Source organism: Furipterus horrens, unplaced genomic scaffold (assembly GCF_987537825.1).
Source record: "Furipterus horrens unplaced genomic scaffold, mFurHor1.1.pri manual_scaffold_3, whole genome shotgun sequence".
Taxonomy (NCBI): domain Eukaryota; kingdom Metazoa; phylum Chordata; class Mammalia; order Chiroptera; family Furipteridae; genus Furipterus; species Furipterus horrens.
This window is the reverse complement of record NW_028327173.1, coordinates 141778619-141793705: the sequence shown is the minus strand read 5'-3', so window position 1 is coordinate 141793705 and position 15087 is coordinate 141778619. Positions and strand designations below refer to the sequence as shown.

The 15087-nt window shown below is 39.7% G+C and overlaps 1 protein-coding gene across 2 annotated transcripts in view; it reads right to left on the bottom strand.

The window, feature by feature from the left end:
- Positions 1-601: 601 nt before the first annotated feature.
- FMN1 (formin 1) overlaps positions 602-15087 on the bottom strand; it is a 393756-nt gene continuing 379270 nt past the window's right edge. For both annotated transcript variants that reach the window (XM_090271942.1, XM_090271940.1), the window contains 2 exons: positions 3500-3584; positions 602-903 (listed from right to left, as the gene is read on the bottom strand). In XM_090271942.1, coding sequence (XP_090128068.1) covers positions 859-903; positions 3500-3584 — 130 coding nt within the window. In that variant the 3' untranslated portion in view covers positions 602-858. The remainder of the gene's footprint in view (positions 904-3499; positions 3585-15087) is intronic.

Here is a 15087-nt window from a genome sequence, read left to right as displayed (position 1 = left end):
ATGTGAAATGTGCTCTGTTACTGCGTAACTTGTCCAAGCAGGTGCTTTGACCCCAAGCATCTCCCTGCTCAGGTATCACTGTTTCTTCTAGAATTTGGAGTGGAGAATCCCTGCTGGTCCAGGAAACCACAATTAATTGATATAAAGACAAAGGAATGGGTCTTACTTAACGGCTGACGTCAACTCCCTGTATCATACTTTGTTCTCCAGAATGAAGTTCATGGTTATTTAACCCTTTGTCCACTCATGTATAATTCCATTCTCTCTTCTTTCCATAATATGAACAAAACCAACAAAATACCCCTTTCTCTCATCTGGGAAATATGAAGTCTTGAACCTCTTTAAAAATAATTTTGGTAAGTTTCAACATTTTTGGCTAGAAAGACACTTCAAAATCTTCATGCATTAGGATCAAAATTAAAATCAATAATCAAACCAGCCATGTGTAAAGGCTTAAACTCCTTCAAGTCAACTGTCATAAAAATATCCTTTTCTTCTTTTATAAATTTACAAATATGAAGAGTGTGTTAGAAAGCTTTAACTGTCTGCTTTTAAAAAAATTTTTGGAAAATCTTGATATTTACAAAAATCTGGTCTTAGAACAAAGTAGACTTTGGACCTCTATAAGAAACAATGATCAATGCTCTTGCAATGTTTCCTTAAACAGCTTTTCATTATTTCTGGGTCTTAACAAGGGACTTCTTTGAGAAGACAGGGTTCTTACTGCAGATGACTTTACAGAGAGAGGAGCAAAAGAAACATTTTGTAACATATCTTCCAAGACCCTCCTGCAGCGCCGGCACGGCAACGGATAAGCACGGTCCCCAGTCTTGCCATCATCGTCTTCACGTCTCTTTTTCAGTTGGTGCTCACACTGGCTTCCTTCTGACGCAGTCTTTCTTTCTGTAGTTTAAGAAGAACGTGAGTTTATTATCATTCCTTTTTCTAATTTTTCATCCTCCTCAAATTTTGATCTAGAACTCTAGAGTTGTACTATACGCTGTACAAACAAAATTAATAACCAGCTAGTAAACTGAGTATATCCATTGGAAACACTGACCTTCACCATTCCAGGCTGTTGTCCTGTGACAAAATCCTAACTTGGTAGCGTTACTCAAAGGCTCCTCCTATCCCCTACCTTGGCCCACTCATGGGTTTAGGGGATGCATAAGAAATAGTTTCTAGGGAGTCTAGGTAGGAAAAGTCAACCTGGAAGATGACCCGATTTTCTCTATGCAGAGTGGCAGGAGCTCCCGCTTTACCCTGGATGCTCGCCTCTGCCTTCCTGAGCTCCCTTCCCAGGGCTAACCTTCCAATGGGGAGGAACATGGAAGTCTGCTGGCAGGACAGAAAAATAACAAGTGTACACAAAACAGAAACACAGGCCCTCACTGTTTCCAGGACTTTGGAGAAGTAAATATATTAAAACAAATGATGTGTGTGTCTGTCTTAGGGGTGGGAAAATAGAAGGCTAAAAAAGAAATGGGAGAGGTGTACTCCTTTAGAAAGAACAGATGCAGAGAGAAGCCCTCTGAGAATGGATTCTCAGCTGCTCGAGGTCTGTCAGATGCGATGCTACAGTGAATTACTATATTGGCCTAGATGTAAAGGTAAGTTGATGATTTTAAACACCCGTCTCGAGTTCGGATCCCATCCCTGACTTGAGAAATTAAACCAGGAATCAGTTTACAAGCTCTTGCCTAATTTCTATCAAAATAAACAACAAAACAAATACCTCTAACAAGTTGAGGATCACAATTGGGAGTTTGCTCATAGAGAAGGCCACTCATAAAACAATAGCACCATTGTCCCTGTGTCTACAGCAGCAATCTTCAACCTTTTCCATCTCATGGCCTACATAAACCAATTACTAAAGTTCTGTGGCATACCCAAAATATATTTTTTTCTGATCTGACAAAAAATAGGTATAATTTTGATTCACTCATACTGGATGGCTACTGTTGTGTTGGCTGCTGTCATTTTTTAATTTGACAATCTAAGGGAAAAGAGGTCAGTGCCCCTGATTAAATAGTCAGGTGCTGCATGTTTTAACAGTTTTATGCGACATACTGTTTGAAAATCGCTTGTCTATAGAGTTGAGTCCATTTTCTTTGCCCCTGGAGATGAGGTTTGGCTATAAAAGTTTGGATAGAGGCCAGAATAAGATGCTTGGGGAAAGGGGTGGAGGCCAATGAAGAAGGAAGATAAAAATCAGGGTTGAGCTCACTGCATCAAGGGGCAGGGAGGATGTGTCCTCTCAGGTGGGGGCTTTGAGTCCTAATGCCTGCTTTTCCTGACCAACCTGTATGGCCACGACTTCTCCGTTTCTCACTCGTCAACCTCACTCAACATTCATTTAGCTGCTGATGGGGCTGTTGGAGTGACGCCACAGTCCATCAACGGAAGTAATCTCACTTTATAACTAATGCTCCACTTACACTGTCAAAGGATTTGATGCAGCTGGCAAAAAGTACTTGTGACACAAAAGGATAACCTTAAGTAACTGTAGGAGATCAGGGCACAGGGAAGCTGGGGTCCGAAAACCAAAGGGAGGAGAGGGATACTCCCACTCCCCACTCATTGCTGTCCCCCACTGCAGCACCATCCAAAGCTGTAGAAATTCATAATAATGAGGAAAAGAACTAACATTAATTGAACTCTTATTATGTGCTAGGCACTTCACATGTCTCTTCTCTGCTTCCTCAAAATAACTCTAAAGCAAAGGTAATACCATTTCCCTCTTTTCACAAGAGAGGGAGAAGCAAAATATCATCACTAAGGTTTTACAACTAATAAATGTCTGAGCTGGAATTTGAACTCTGACACCTTGGGTTTGTAACCATTTAGCTATTCCAACTATTGTCTGTAACAAACAGGTGGAGATTCATTGTGATCCAGATCCACCCTGAAAACGTGACTGTGGAGGGCAACTTGCCCTCACAGCCAGGGAGCCTGACCAGACTTTTAGTTTCTAGGACAGGGAGAGACTTCCGGGACCTGGAGTGTGGTCCTGGTTTTTGTTATCCATTTCTGTAGTGATACTGTGTAGACTGTATCTTTTTGTATCTCAGTTTTCCCAACTATCAAAAGAGGAAAATCCCTGCCCATTTATTTTACAGGGAAAAGAAACTGATGAGGATGAAACACTTAAACATTTCAGGAGAAAAATGATTTGAGATATAAGGGGACATCATGGCATGAGGTGGGGGGGGGGGCATGTGGAAGGGTGTGAAATGGCCAGTGACTCAGATTGGTTTATCAGGAAATGATTTTGCTGAGTTTGATAGGCAAAGACATGAAGCTGTGCTTTGTTCCTCACTCCCTCCTCCCCTACACCCCCCCTCTTTTTTTTTACCGTATGCTACTCTGGGAATTGAACTGAGAATCTGGATACTACCCACTATTCTCTTGAGTTGTATCCTTTAAAGTCAGGCACACTTCTGGGTGCACCCCACTTATAATGAAAAATCTTGAGGTTATGTTGAAAAATACATCTCACCAGACTGGCCGTGGGATTGATTTTCTTTGTCTCCACTTTCTTCTCTGATGTCAACTTGCTGACTGATTCCTGAGCCATTTTCAATCTGAAATTGAAACAGGAGTTGGGAGGGGAGAAGAGGAAGGAGAAGGAGGAGATAAAAGAGAAAAAGAAGAAGAAGCCAGGTTAAACCGAAATCCAAATGATGTTGAGTTAACCAATCAACAGTTTAGAACTGTAAGGAATGGTTTCAATGCTTTTCATTATTAAATTCAAACTCTAATTAGGTGTGAAGGCATATCTTCTGTGTTATCAAAAGTGAATTACCTTCACCGGCTGAGAGGCTCACCTAGATGACTGGGGAAAGTCTGTGTTTTTGTGACCAATGCATGAGCTTCTAACCTACAGAAAACTAGATGTAGTCACTTTGTCAATGTGCACTTTTCAAGGCCATTTGACTTGTGATTGATCCACTCAGTAGACAATATGGACACAATCTGACAAAGAACTTGTATTCAGAATACACAAAGAACTCTTACAACTCAAGAGAACAAATCACCCAATTAAAAACAGGCAAAGGACTTGAACAGACATTTCTCAAAGAAGACATACAAATGGCCAACAGTACATGAAAAAAGGCTCGACATCGTTACTCATCAAGGAAATGCAAATCAAAACCATGAGATCGATAGCTTCTCACATGTGCTCGAATGGCTAGAATCAAACAGACAATTACAAGTGTTGGAGGCTAAGACTTAGAGAAATTGGCACCCTGACACACTGCTCATGGGAATGTAGAATGGTACAGTCACTTTAGCAGTTTCTCAAAGTGCTAAACGTAGTCACTATATGACTCTGCAATCCCACTGCTCAGTATATGAATATATGTATAGGCAGGAAAATAAAAATACATGTCCATGCAAAAGTTTGCATATGAATATTTATAGCAGTATTATTCAAATAGCCAAGAGTAGAAACAACCCAAATATCCATCAGGTGAAAAATGGATAGACAAAATGTGCTATATCCACATATTTAACTATTACTAGACAATAAAAAGGAATGAAATGCTGATGCATGCTACAAAGTAGATGGCCCTCAAAAAAATTAAGGTAAGTGAAAAAAGCCAGTTACAAAACCCCACATATTATATGATTCCATTTATATAAAATGTCCAGAATAGACAAATCCAAAGACAGAAAGTGGGTTAGCAATGCCAGAGGCTTGGATAGGGGTGAATGGGTAGTCAGACAACATCGACTGTTACTGAGGTTGTAGGGAAATGGGAACTGGCAAACTGCACTAGGGAGTGTAAACTGGTACAGTTAGCTTTGTCAAAATCAAGTAAAACTGCAAACATGCATATCCTATGAGCCATCAATTTCTCTTCTAGGGAGATATCCAAAAGAAACTTTTATACACAGACAGACACAGGGCTTTCATTGTGGCGATACGTGCAATAATGATAATGGGAAACCTAACAATTAGGTTCCATGGAGTAATGGACAGATGGTAATAGTAAAGAACAGCTAACATTTATTGGGTGCTTACTCCATGCCAGGTACTGTTCTACCTGCTTTATTTGAATTAAACCATTTATTTCTCATGACAACCATGTGAGGTAGGAACATTCACTATTCCTCTTTTATAGGTCTGTATCACCATGTAATACTGCTTTTTAAAATTATATTCATTTAATGGAATACGGGGTAACTGTGAACAAGATAGATCTATTTTTATTGGCTGAGTGTTTTATCAGTAATTACATGGGATAAATGCGTTTAGGTTCTTAGCCACTACAGAAAAATGTGGAGGCGCCTCAAAATATTAGGAATAGAATTACCATATGATCTAGCAACCCCTCTTCTGGGTATATATCCAAAACTTTTGTAAACATTTATTTGCAAAGATATAACTACTGCTATGTTCATTGCAGCATTATTCATAGTGGCTCTGACATACAAACAACCAAAGCGTCCTTCAGTAGATGATTGGATAAAGATGCGGCACAAACGGGGTAGGCAAAAGTAGGTTTACATTTGTGAGTATGAAAAACAGAGCTTATTCTTGTATTATTTGTCTTATTATAATTATTGTTATTATTTCATATCTTTTAGGTAATAATTGCTGGTAATTCAACCTACTTTTGCTCACCCTGCCTATACAATGGACTGCTACTCAGCCATAAGAAAAGATGAAATACTGACATTTACAATGATATATATGGGTCTTGGGAATATCATGTTAAGCAAAATTACACAGAAAAAGTTAAGAACCACATAATTTTGCTCACGTGGGATATAAAACTGAAAGCACAAGTAAACAAGAAAGACAAACAAGACAAAAACTCATAGACACAGACAACAGTATTGTGGTTACTAGAGGGAAGGGGGCTGGAGGTAGTAAATGGTAAAGGGGGTCAAATATATGGTGACCGAAGATATCACTTCATGTGGTGAGCACACAATACAATATACAGATGATGTATCAAAGAACTGTACACTTGAAACGTAAGTAATCTTATTACCACAATAAGTTTAATTAAAAAAATCAATTACAGATATCAGAAACATGATGTTGAGAGTTAAGAATTCTGCAGAGGATGCAGTGAAGAGTCCATGCAGCACAATGTCAAGCACTCAGGCATCAGAGCCTGGCTATGGGATTAATTCTGAGTGCCACCACTTACTAGCTGTTTCACTCTGGGCAAGTGACCTCTCTGTGCACCTTGATTTCCTAAAAAAGGGAGTAACAACAGTGCCTGCTACATACAGTAATTGAAAGGATGGAAATAGTACAGCTTCAGGCACATTGTAATCACTCAGTACATGTTTCCTTCTATTATACTGTACATGCAATATGCTATGTTGTATACCGTTTTAAATGGTACCCATAAAACAGTACTGTCCACAGATGCCTGCATGTCTGTGTAAACATACATATAAACAGCTATCTATATTTATATACAGACTGGAAAGATACTCATCAGCTTCATGATAGAGGTTATTACTGGAAAGATGGAAGAAGAGAATGGCTTTGAGAGGCAGTCTGTAGAATAATACAATTTAATTTGTATTATACTGACTCATTTTTTAAATGAAAAACTCTTAAAGAATACTTCGTAAAATGTGAAAAGATAATTTCAGGTGGTGTGAATATGGGCATTATGCTATTCTTTGTATGTTTATTTAAAAAATTTTCTTCAAAACTATTTTTAAAATACTAAAAATTCAAGAATCCACCAACTCACAGACTCTTTAAAAAATAAACATGCTGATCAAAAGCAAGGACCTACAACCAAGATTACTCTACCCAGTAAGGCTATCATTTAGGATCTAAGGAGAAATAAAGAGCTTCCCAGACAAGAAAAAGCTAAAGGAACGCACCACCTCCAAATCACTGTTACAAGAAATGTTAAATGAACTCCTCTAAGAAGAAGAAAAAAACCAAAAAATACAAATAAGAAAATATTGTAAAGAAAAAATTGTCACTGACAAAGGAAAACATCGTAAAAGCAGTGACTCAACCAAAACTAAAGCTAGTACATAGGTTAAAAGGCAAAAGTAGGAAGATCATGTATAATTACAACAGTAAATTAAAGGATACACACAAACAGACAAAAGAAGTAAAATATAATGACAAAAAACAAATGTGGAGGGGTGAGTAAAGATAGTAGTGATTTTAGAATATATTCAAACTTAGGTGACCATTGACTTGGTATTTATGAAGGACATGTAATCACAAACCAAAAATCTACAAGAAATAAAGAAATCCAAATGCAACACTGCAGAAAGTCATCAACCTAAAAGAGAGGAGAGCAAGAGGACAGGAACAGAGAAGAACTACAAAAACAATCAGACAACAGTTAATAAGATGGCAGTAAGTACATACCTATCAATAATTATTTTAAACATAAACAGATTAAATGCTCCAATCAAAAGATGAATGGGTAAAGAAGAGGTGGTACGTTTATATACAATGGTTTATGAGTATTACTCAGCTATAAAAAAAAAATTAAATCTATCATCAACAAATCAACAAACAACTTGTGCTGGAGAGGATGTGGTGAAACGGGAACCCTGGTGCACTGTTGGTGGGAATGCAGACTGGTGCAGCCACTGTGGAAAACAGTTTGGAATTTCCTCAAAAAACTAAAAACGGAACTGCCTTTTGAACCAGCAATTCCATTGCTAGGATTATATCTGAAAAACCCTGAAACACCAATTCAAATGAACCCATGCACCCCTATGTTCATTGCAGCACTGTTTACAATAGCCAAGTGCTGGAAACAGCCTAAGTGCCCATCTGCAGATGAGTGGATCAAAAAACCGTGGTACATTTACACAATGGAGTACTATGAAGCAGAAAGAAAGAAGGAACTGCTACCATTTGCAACAACATGGATGGAACTAGAGAGAATTATGCTTAGCGAAATAAGCCAGGCGATGAAAGAAAAAAAAAAAAAGAATAAAATCTCACGATTTGAGACAACATGGACGGACATAGAGGGTATTATGCTCAATGAAATAAGTTAGACAGAGTAAGACAAAGGCCATATAATTTCACTTGTATGTGGAATCTAAAAAACAAAATAAATGAACAAACAAAACAGAAACAAACTCACAGATATAGAGAACAACATGCTGGTGACCAGATAGGAGGAGACTTGGGGGACTGGGTAAAAAAGGTAAAGGGATTAAAAGGTACAAACTGCAGTTATAAAAAGAGTCATGGGGATGTAAAGTACAGTTTAGGGAACAGTCAATTATATTACAATAACAGGTAGGTGCAAGATTTATCAGGGGTTCACTTCATAAGTTTATAAATGTCTAATCACTAAGTTGTACACGTGTAACTAATATAATATTGGATGTCAACTGTAATTGAAAAAAAGAAATTTTTTTAAACACGTTTTTCCTTCAGTGCCTCATATAAAACTCTCTTGCTCAACATTAATCACATACTTGCTTAATATTGAAGAAATGGCTGAGTGTCTTAGCTCTTTACTTAGCTAATTTTACACAATTTACTTAAAACATATGCCTAGTAATCTAATCTCCCCGTCCACATGCACAAGTTAGTTACAATGAATTCAATATGCTGACCTGTGCATCGGAAGAGATATAAAAAAGTGAGACAAAAATGAGCAATGATTTACCAAACCCAAGTAGAAGTACATCTGCAAAGTTGCCCTGAGAATGGGCATTTCCCAGCATTGACATAGGTCTGAGAGCATACACCACAATGACTACTAAACTTTTCCCTTTGCAGCAGTAACCATGACTATACCCCACAAAAGAATGCACTAAAAGGATCAAACCCGGGTCAGACTGCATTGAAGACTCTGGCTATTAAGGGATTTGCAAACGAAGATGATGGTGCTGTACTCGAGGCCACAGCTTGTCGCACCTACTGTTCTTGGCTTCTCTCCAGCAAGATCTGTTTTCAAAGAGAACACCTAGTAGTGACCCTTTAATCCTAAATCCAACAGAGTGGTTTGGAATTACTATGTTGCTCTGGACTCCCTAACTTTTAGGGATCTTTTTCTGGTCACTTTTTGCTTAAGTAGTTCCCTTTCATCTCTGAATTCTCGTCTCTTCTTCCAGAGTTGGTCTTCTACCATCCTCCTGCTCAGCATCACCTCTTCCACTTCCTAGAGCTCCCAGCAGCCCTGCAACACTCTCCACATTCTCTGGATATCTGGGGCGATGCAGTGGTTGGCAGTGTAGGGGCAGGGGGTAGGGAAGCAATCTAAGGTCCTGTCTCCACTGTGGACCTTTTCTTACTGGTCAGTGGCTGTTGTGCAGTCTACAGGCCGTCATACATACCCCAGACTCCCACCTCAGGGATCCTGTCCTGCTCTTCTAATGTTCTCATTCAGTTATTTATTTTATTTTATTACTGATTTGAGAGAGAGAGAGTGAGAGGAAGGGATGGAGATGGAGGGAGAGGAAGAGGAAGGAGGAGGGAGGGAGGCTGGGAGAGAGGGAGGGGGGAGAGAGAGAGAGAGAGAGAGAGAGAGAGAGAGAGAGAGAGAGAGAGAGAGAGAGAGAGAGAGAGATGTATTCTGAAAGGAAACCAAATCAGCTATTGCTATTCCCTGAGACTTAGCAAACCAAAGAACTCATCTCAGTTTTTCTGATTCTGAAATTCCTGCCTAGAAGCTAAACTTTAGTGCTGGTAGGAGAAAAATTTCTCAGACGAATAAATAAAAATTATTTAAATTTCAAAACAAAGTCTGCATTTATTTTCTTATATTTTTCTAAGTTTCAAAGAGATAATTATTATAAATAAAACTTAAGTTTTAAATATTATTGAACTTGGGAGTAAATACATTTTTTCATATTAACCTTGATTTTCTGATAACTAAAATAACATTTGTTTCTTAGAGAAAATTTATGTTTATAAACCTAAAATTCATATTTTCAATTTATATTATATATCTAAAAATTTAAAGAAGTGAGACTCATTGGTCATTTAAATATTTTTCTCTTAATGTAGTTAAGACATAATTGGACCAGGTAATGAAATTTATCACATACAAAACTCTCACCTAGACCATAAAGTACACAAGGGTAGAGATGGTGGCTATCACTTTTACTGCTGTATCCCTGGTCCTTGATACAGCAGCTGGCATGCATACATATGCCATAAATGAGTGGAGACCTACAGAAAGAAATTGAAAAAGATCCTTTGCTTGCCTAAAATACTGCTCACTCAAATTTCTTAAAAATGCTAAGTCCACAAGGCTTCGCAGGCGGGCCACCTGTGTGATCGCATGGGACCCTGGGTTTCAGACTCTGCTCTCACGCTCATCAAAGTTTTTCAGCAAGAGGCTCCACAGATTTGTGCACTTGGTCCTGCCTAAGACTTTCTAGGATACTTTCAGTAATTTTTATTAATAAAGTGGAACACTTTTCACCATTTTTTTCCAGGGCACATTTATTACCTGAAGAAAGGTATATTTGATTGGATAGCGTGGATACCTCCCTCCAAGGTTCCTTTATCTTACTGCGCTGTGACTATTTCTAGACACCTGCCTTGTACCCTCGATGACAGCTCCTCAAAAACAGGAATTATGGTTTCAGTGTCTTTCTTCCCTCAGCATCTCATACAGTATATGGCATATAGCAGGTGATTAATGAATACTGAATAAATGAATGAATAAATGGTTATAAGTGATTAACCTCTAAACTGTTAAAATGGTTATGGGGAAAACAGACAAGTCTATAAAGATCTGTTAAAATGTAAAGTTCCTTAGTGTCATCTGAATATAATATCACCAATACTTCTGGTCAAGATAGCAGCATAGGCTGACATGGCTCACTCTTCTCACAACCACATCAAAATTACAACTAAATATAGAACAACCATCATTCAGAAGCATCAGAAATCGAGTTGAATGGAAGTCTGACAACTATGAAATCAAAGAAACCACATCCATCCAGACTGGTAGGAGGAGCACAGACATGGAATGGGTGGGTTGGTCTGACACCCATGGGGTATGGATAAAAATTTGTGAGGGATATTTCAGGAGTGAGGAGTCCCAGCCCCACACTAGGCTCCCCAGGCCAGGCTTCCAGTACCAGGAAGATAAGTCCCCGTAACTTCTGGCTGCAAAATCAACGGGGATTGAGTCAGTGGAAGAAACTGCTGGAACTCCAAGCAGTTCCTCCTAAAGAACCCCAAAACAGACTCACTCAGAGTCACATCTTCTGAGCTCCAGCACTGGGATAGCAGCTTGAAATGCACCAGTGGCATACTGGGAGAAATTGAAGTGTCTGGCATCAAGGTGAGCAGAGGCTATTGTCCGTTTTCTAAACCCCTCCACCCCCACCCCACAGACCACAGAGCTAGTGAGCAGATGCCGTAGCTGAGATGCTATCAACCTGGATAACAATGTTTGAACCTCCTTGGAGATTCTCAGAGCTTCTTTTCCATATGAATGGCTGGTTTTGGCCCATACTGCACAACTTCCTAAATCCTCTCAAATAAGCAACAGCTGGCCTCAGTGAGTCCCAGCCCCAGCACTAGCAGCAGCCGGTGTAGATGCACAGTTGGCTTTGCCCGGGAATCTCTAAATCCAGCACAAGTAGCAGCCATCTCAGATTGCTTTAGAGCTCAGGCAGGGTGGCTCCAGCCAAAACACAGGTGGGGCTGACCTTGGCCTGCACCACCAGGAAATCCCAGGGCCAGCACACCCAATGGACACCTACAGATCACACAGAGCACCACCACCCTGCCCCCATACAGCTGATCCTTTACAGAGGGAGAGGTTGGTGGTAAGTGGTCAGAGTCAATCCTTGCAACTAACTGACCTGGGTAAATCCCTCTCATTGAACTGCCAACAGCAACCAAGACACAACTACAAAAGAGGGTGTTCTTAGCACACATGAAGGGCAACCCTGAGTACCCAGCTTAGCTGAGAGGGGGGGCTGTGCCACTGTACTCTACAGGACACCTACTACATTAGGCCACACTACCAAGACACAGAGTCATAGCAGCTCTAACACACAGAAGCAAACACAGCGAAGCTGCCAAAATGAGGAGACAAAGAAACATGGCCCAAATGAAAAAACAGATCAAAACTCCAGAAAAAGCTAAATGAAATTGAGATAAGCAATCTAGCAGATGCATAGTTCCAAACACTGGTTATAAGGATGCTCAAGGAACTTAGTGAGGACCTAAGCAGCATAAAAAAGATCCAGTCAGAAATGAAGGATACACTAATTGAAATTAACAATTTACAGCCCTAGCTGGTGTGGCTCAGTGGATTGAGTGCAGGCCTGTGAACCAAAGGGTCATCAGTTTGATTCCCAGTCAAAGCACATGACTGGGTTGCGGGCCAGGTCCCCAGTTGGGGGCATGTGAGTGACAACCATACATTGATATTGATGTTTCTTTTCCTCTCTCCCTCGTTTTCCCTCTCTCTAAAAATAAATAAATATTTTTTAAAAAGAGCAATTTACAGGGAAACAACAGTAGAGTGGATGAAGCAGAGAATTAAATCACTGATTTGGAACATAAGGAAGCAAAAAACAACCAATCAGAACAACAAGAAAAAAAAAGAATCCAAAAAAATGAGGATCGTATAAGCAGTCTCCAGGACAACTTCAAGAGGTCCAATATTCACATCATAGGTGTGCAGAAGGAGAAGAAGAGTAAGAAATTGAAAACTTACTTGAAAAATAATGAAAGAAAACTTCCTTAATATGGTGAAGGAAATAGACATGCAAGTTCAGGAAGCACAGAGAGTGCCAAACAAGATGGCCCCACAGAGGCCCACTCCAAGACACATCATAATTAAAATGCCAAAGGTTAAAGATAAAGAGAGAATCTTAAAAGCAGCAGGAGAAAAGAAGTTAGTTGCCTACAGGGGAGTACCCATAAGACTGTCGACTGATTTTGCAAAAGAAACTTTTTCAGCTAGAAAGGATTGACGAGAAATACTCAAAGTCATGAAAGGCCCAGGGACCTACAGCCAAGATTGCTCTGCCAAGCAAAACTATCATATAGAATCGAAGGGCAGATAAAGAGCTTCCCATACAAGGAAAAACTAAAGGAGTTAATCATCACCAAACCATTATTATATGAAATATTAAAGGCATTTATTTAAGAAAATTGATGGTTGCCAGATAGGAGGGGGGTGATGAGGAATGGGTGAAGAGGTGAGGGGATTAAGAAGCACAAATAGGTAGTTACAGATTAGCCATGGGGATGTAGAGTATAGTACAGGAAATGGAGTAGCCAAAGAACTTATAGGCATTACCCATGGACATGAACAATGGTGGGGGTATTGCCTGAGGGTGTGGGGGTGCTGGGTGGAGAGGAGCAAAGGGGAAAAAATCAGGACAACTGTAATAGCATAATCAATAAAATATAATTTAAAAAAGAAACATAAAAAAACATCACTAATGCTCAAGATTGATCCCTCAACATTCAAACCAGCAAATTGTCACTAGATTCTCTGTATGTCCTGAACATTAGAGCCCACGTCATTTTTTTGAGGGCAAAGCTGTGTTTCGGCTGCTTTGTATCGTATCTATGATAAAAAACAAATGCTCAAATATCCTGACAATCTAGCTATGTTATGAATGCTGGAATGGCAAAACAGGTAAGTAGATCTTTAAAAACTGCTTTGACTTGACAAGGGATTGATGGTTGGTCAGTTGGTCTGTCTGTCTGTCTATCTCTTGAAAATCATCTTCAAAAACTGCATGCCAAGTGTCACAGGCTGATGAAGCAACTATATAGCTGCTGATATTGACTGTATTAAATTTACTCAGAATCAGCATTCTGGTAATTATGTGGGCAAGACTGCAAACTGGAGGTCTTCTATGTGGTTGACCTCAGAGGGTTTAAGTAAATTTAAATTTGGTTGCTAACATTTGTAAATGCAGAGATGTCACATAAGAATTCTAAGTTCCAACCTCTCGGAAAACTGGAAGGTGCGGCAACATTGCGCGGCATTTCCGTGCAGGTACTTCCTGTCACTCCCTGTTGTACCCGCAGCCCCAAGGCTGTCGGGTGATGCCACCGGTCAGCGTGCTGGCACAACTGGTTTCTCTATACCCCGCACACTACCTGTGTTTGCTGCTTGCCCGGACTCTCTAAGCCTTGAGCTTTTGGCTGGGAGGCTTCCTGGAGGGCCGCTGTGGTGTTCCAGCGGTGCAAGGGTGAGCCCAGACCGCTCAAGTAGTCTTCTAGGGACCTGCCCCAGCCCACTCTCCTGCTGATGGACATGGTCTCAAGCAATAATGCATAACTCTAAAAATGTCACTTCTCCTCTTGCAAACTTTCAATGAGTTCCATCAACAGTGGCCAGTATTAACAAAGGTTTTCTGTAAAGGGTCAAGTAATAAATATTTTAGGTTTTGTCAGTTATAGTTTCTGCCACTATTCAACTCTGCTGCTGTAGTGTAAAAGGAGCCATGAAAAATACATCTATGAACAGCAATGCAATGCTGTGTTCTAATAAAGTTTATTTACAAAACCTTATGGTGAGACGGATTTGCCCATAGACAGTAGTCTGCCGACCTTTGAACTACAGAATATGATTTAAATTCCTTATGCTGACAATCAAAGCTTACCCATTTTCTCAACTTAGTTTACTCCTCTATTTTACCTTTTCAGACCCATATCTGGCTTTATATTATTGTTAGACAAATCACTTAAATTCTCTGAGCCTCAATTTCTTCCCTGCTAAGAGAGGGAGTAACGCCGCCCCTAAACATCACTATCACTATGAAAATTAAAAAGCAAAACAAGATGATTATTTACCAAGTGTCCTTTCTTTCACCTCCCTGTGCTCTCGGTCCCAAGCAAACCACTCACCATTCTTTGTACAAGGCTTTTCTCACCTCTGCATCTTGTTCTTACTATTCCCTCAATGACTTTCTTACTCCTTTCCCTGTGCTCAAATTCTTACCATTCTTCTGTTCCCAGCTTAAGTGCCGAAGTCATGAAAGCTTCCTTCATCTCTCTTAGCCAGAAGTAATTGCTCCTTTTTCAAGTGAAAGGGCACTTTGTGCCTCTCTTAAGGCACTTAGGACTTTTCATCTAAGGACTTGTATGGGTGTCTTATTTCCTTTACACCTCTGGACCCACTT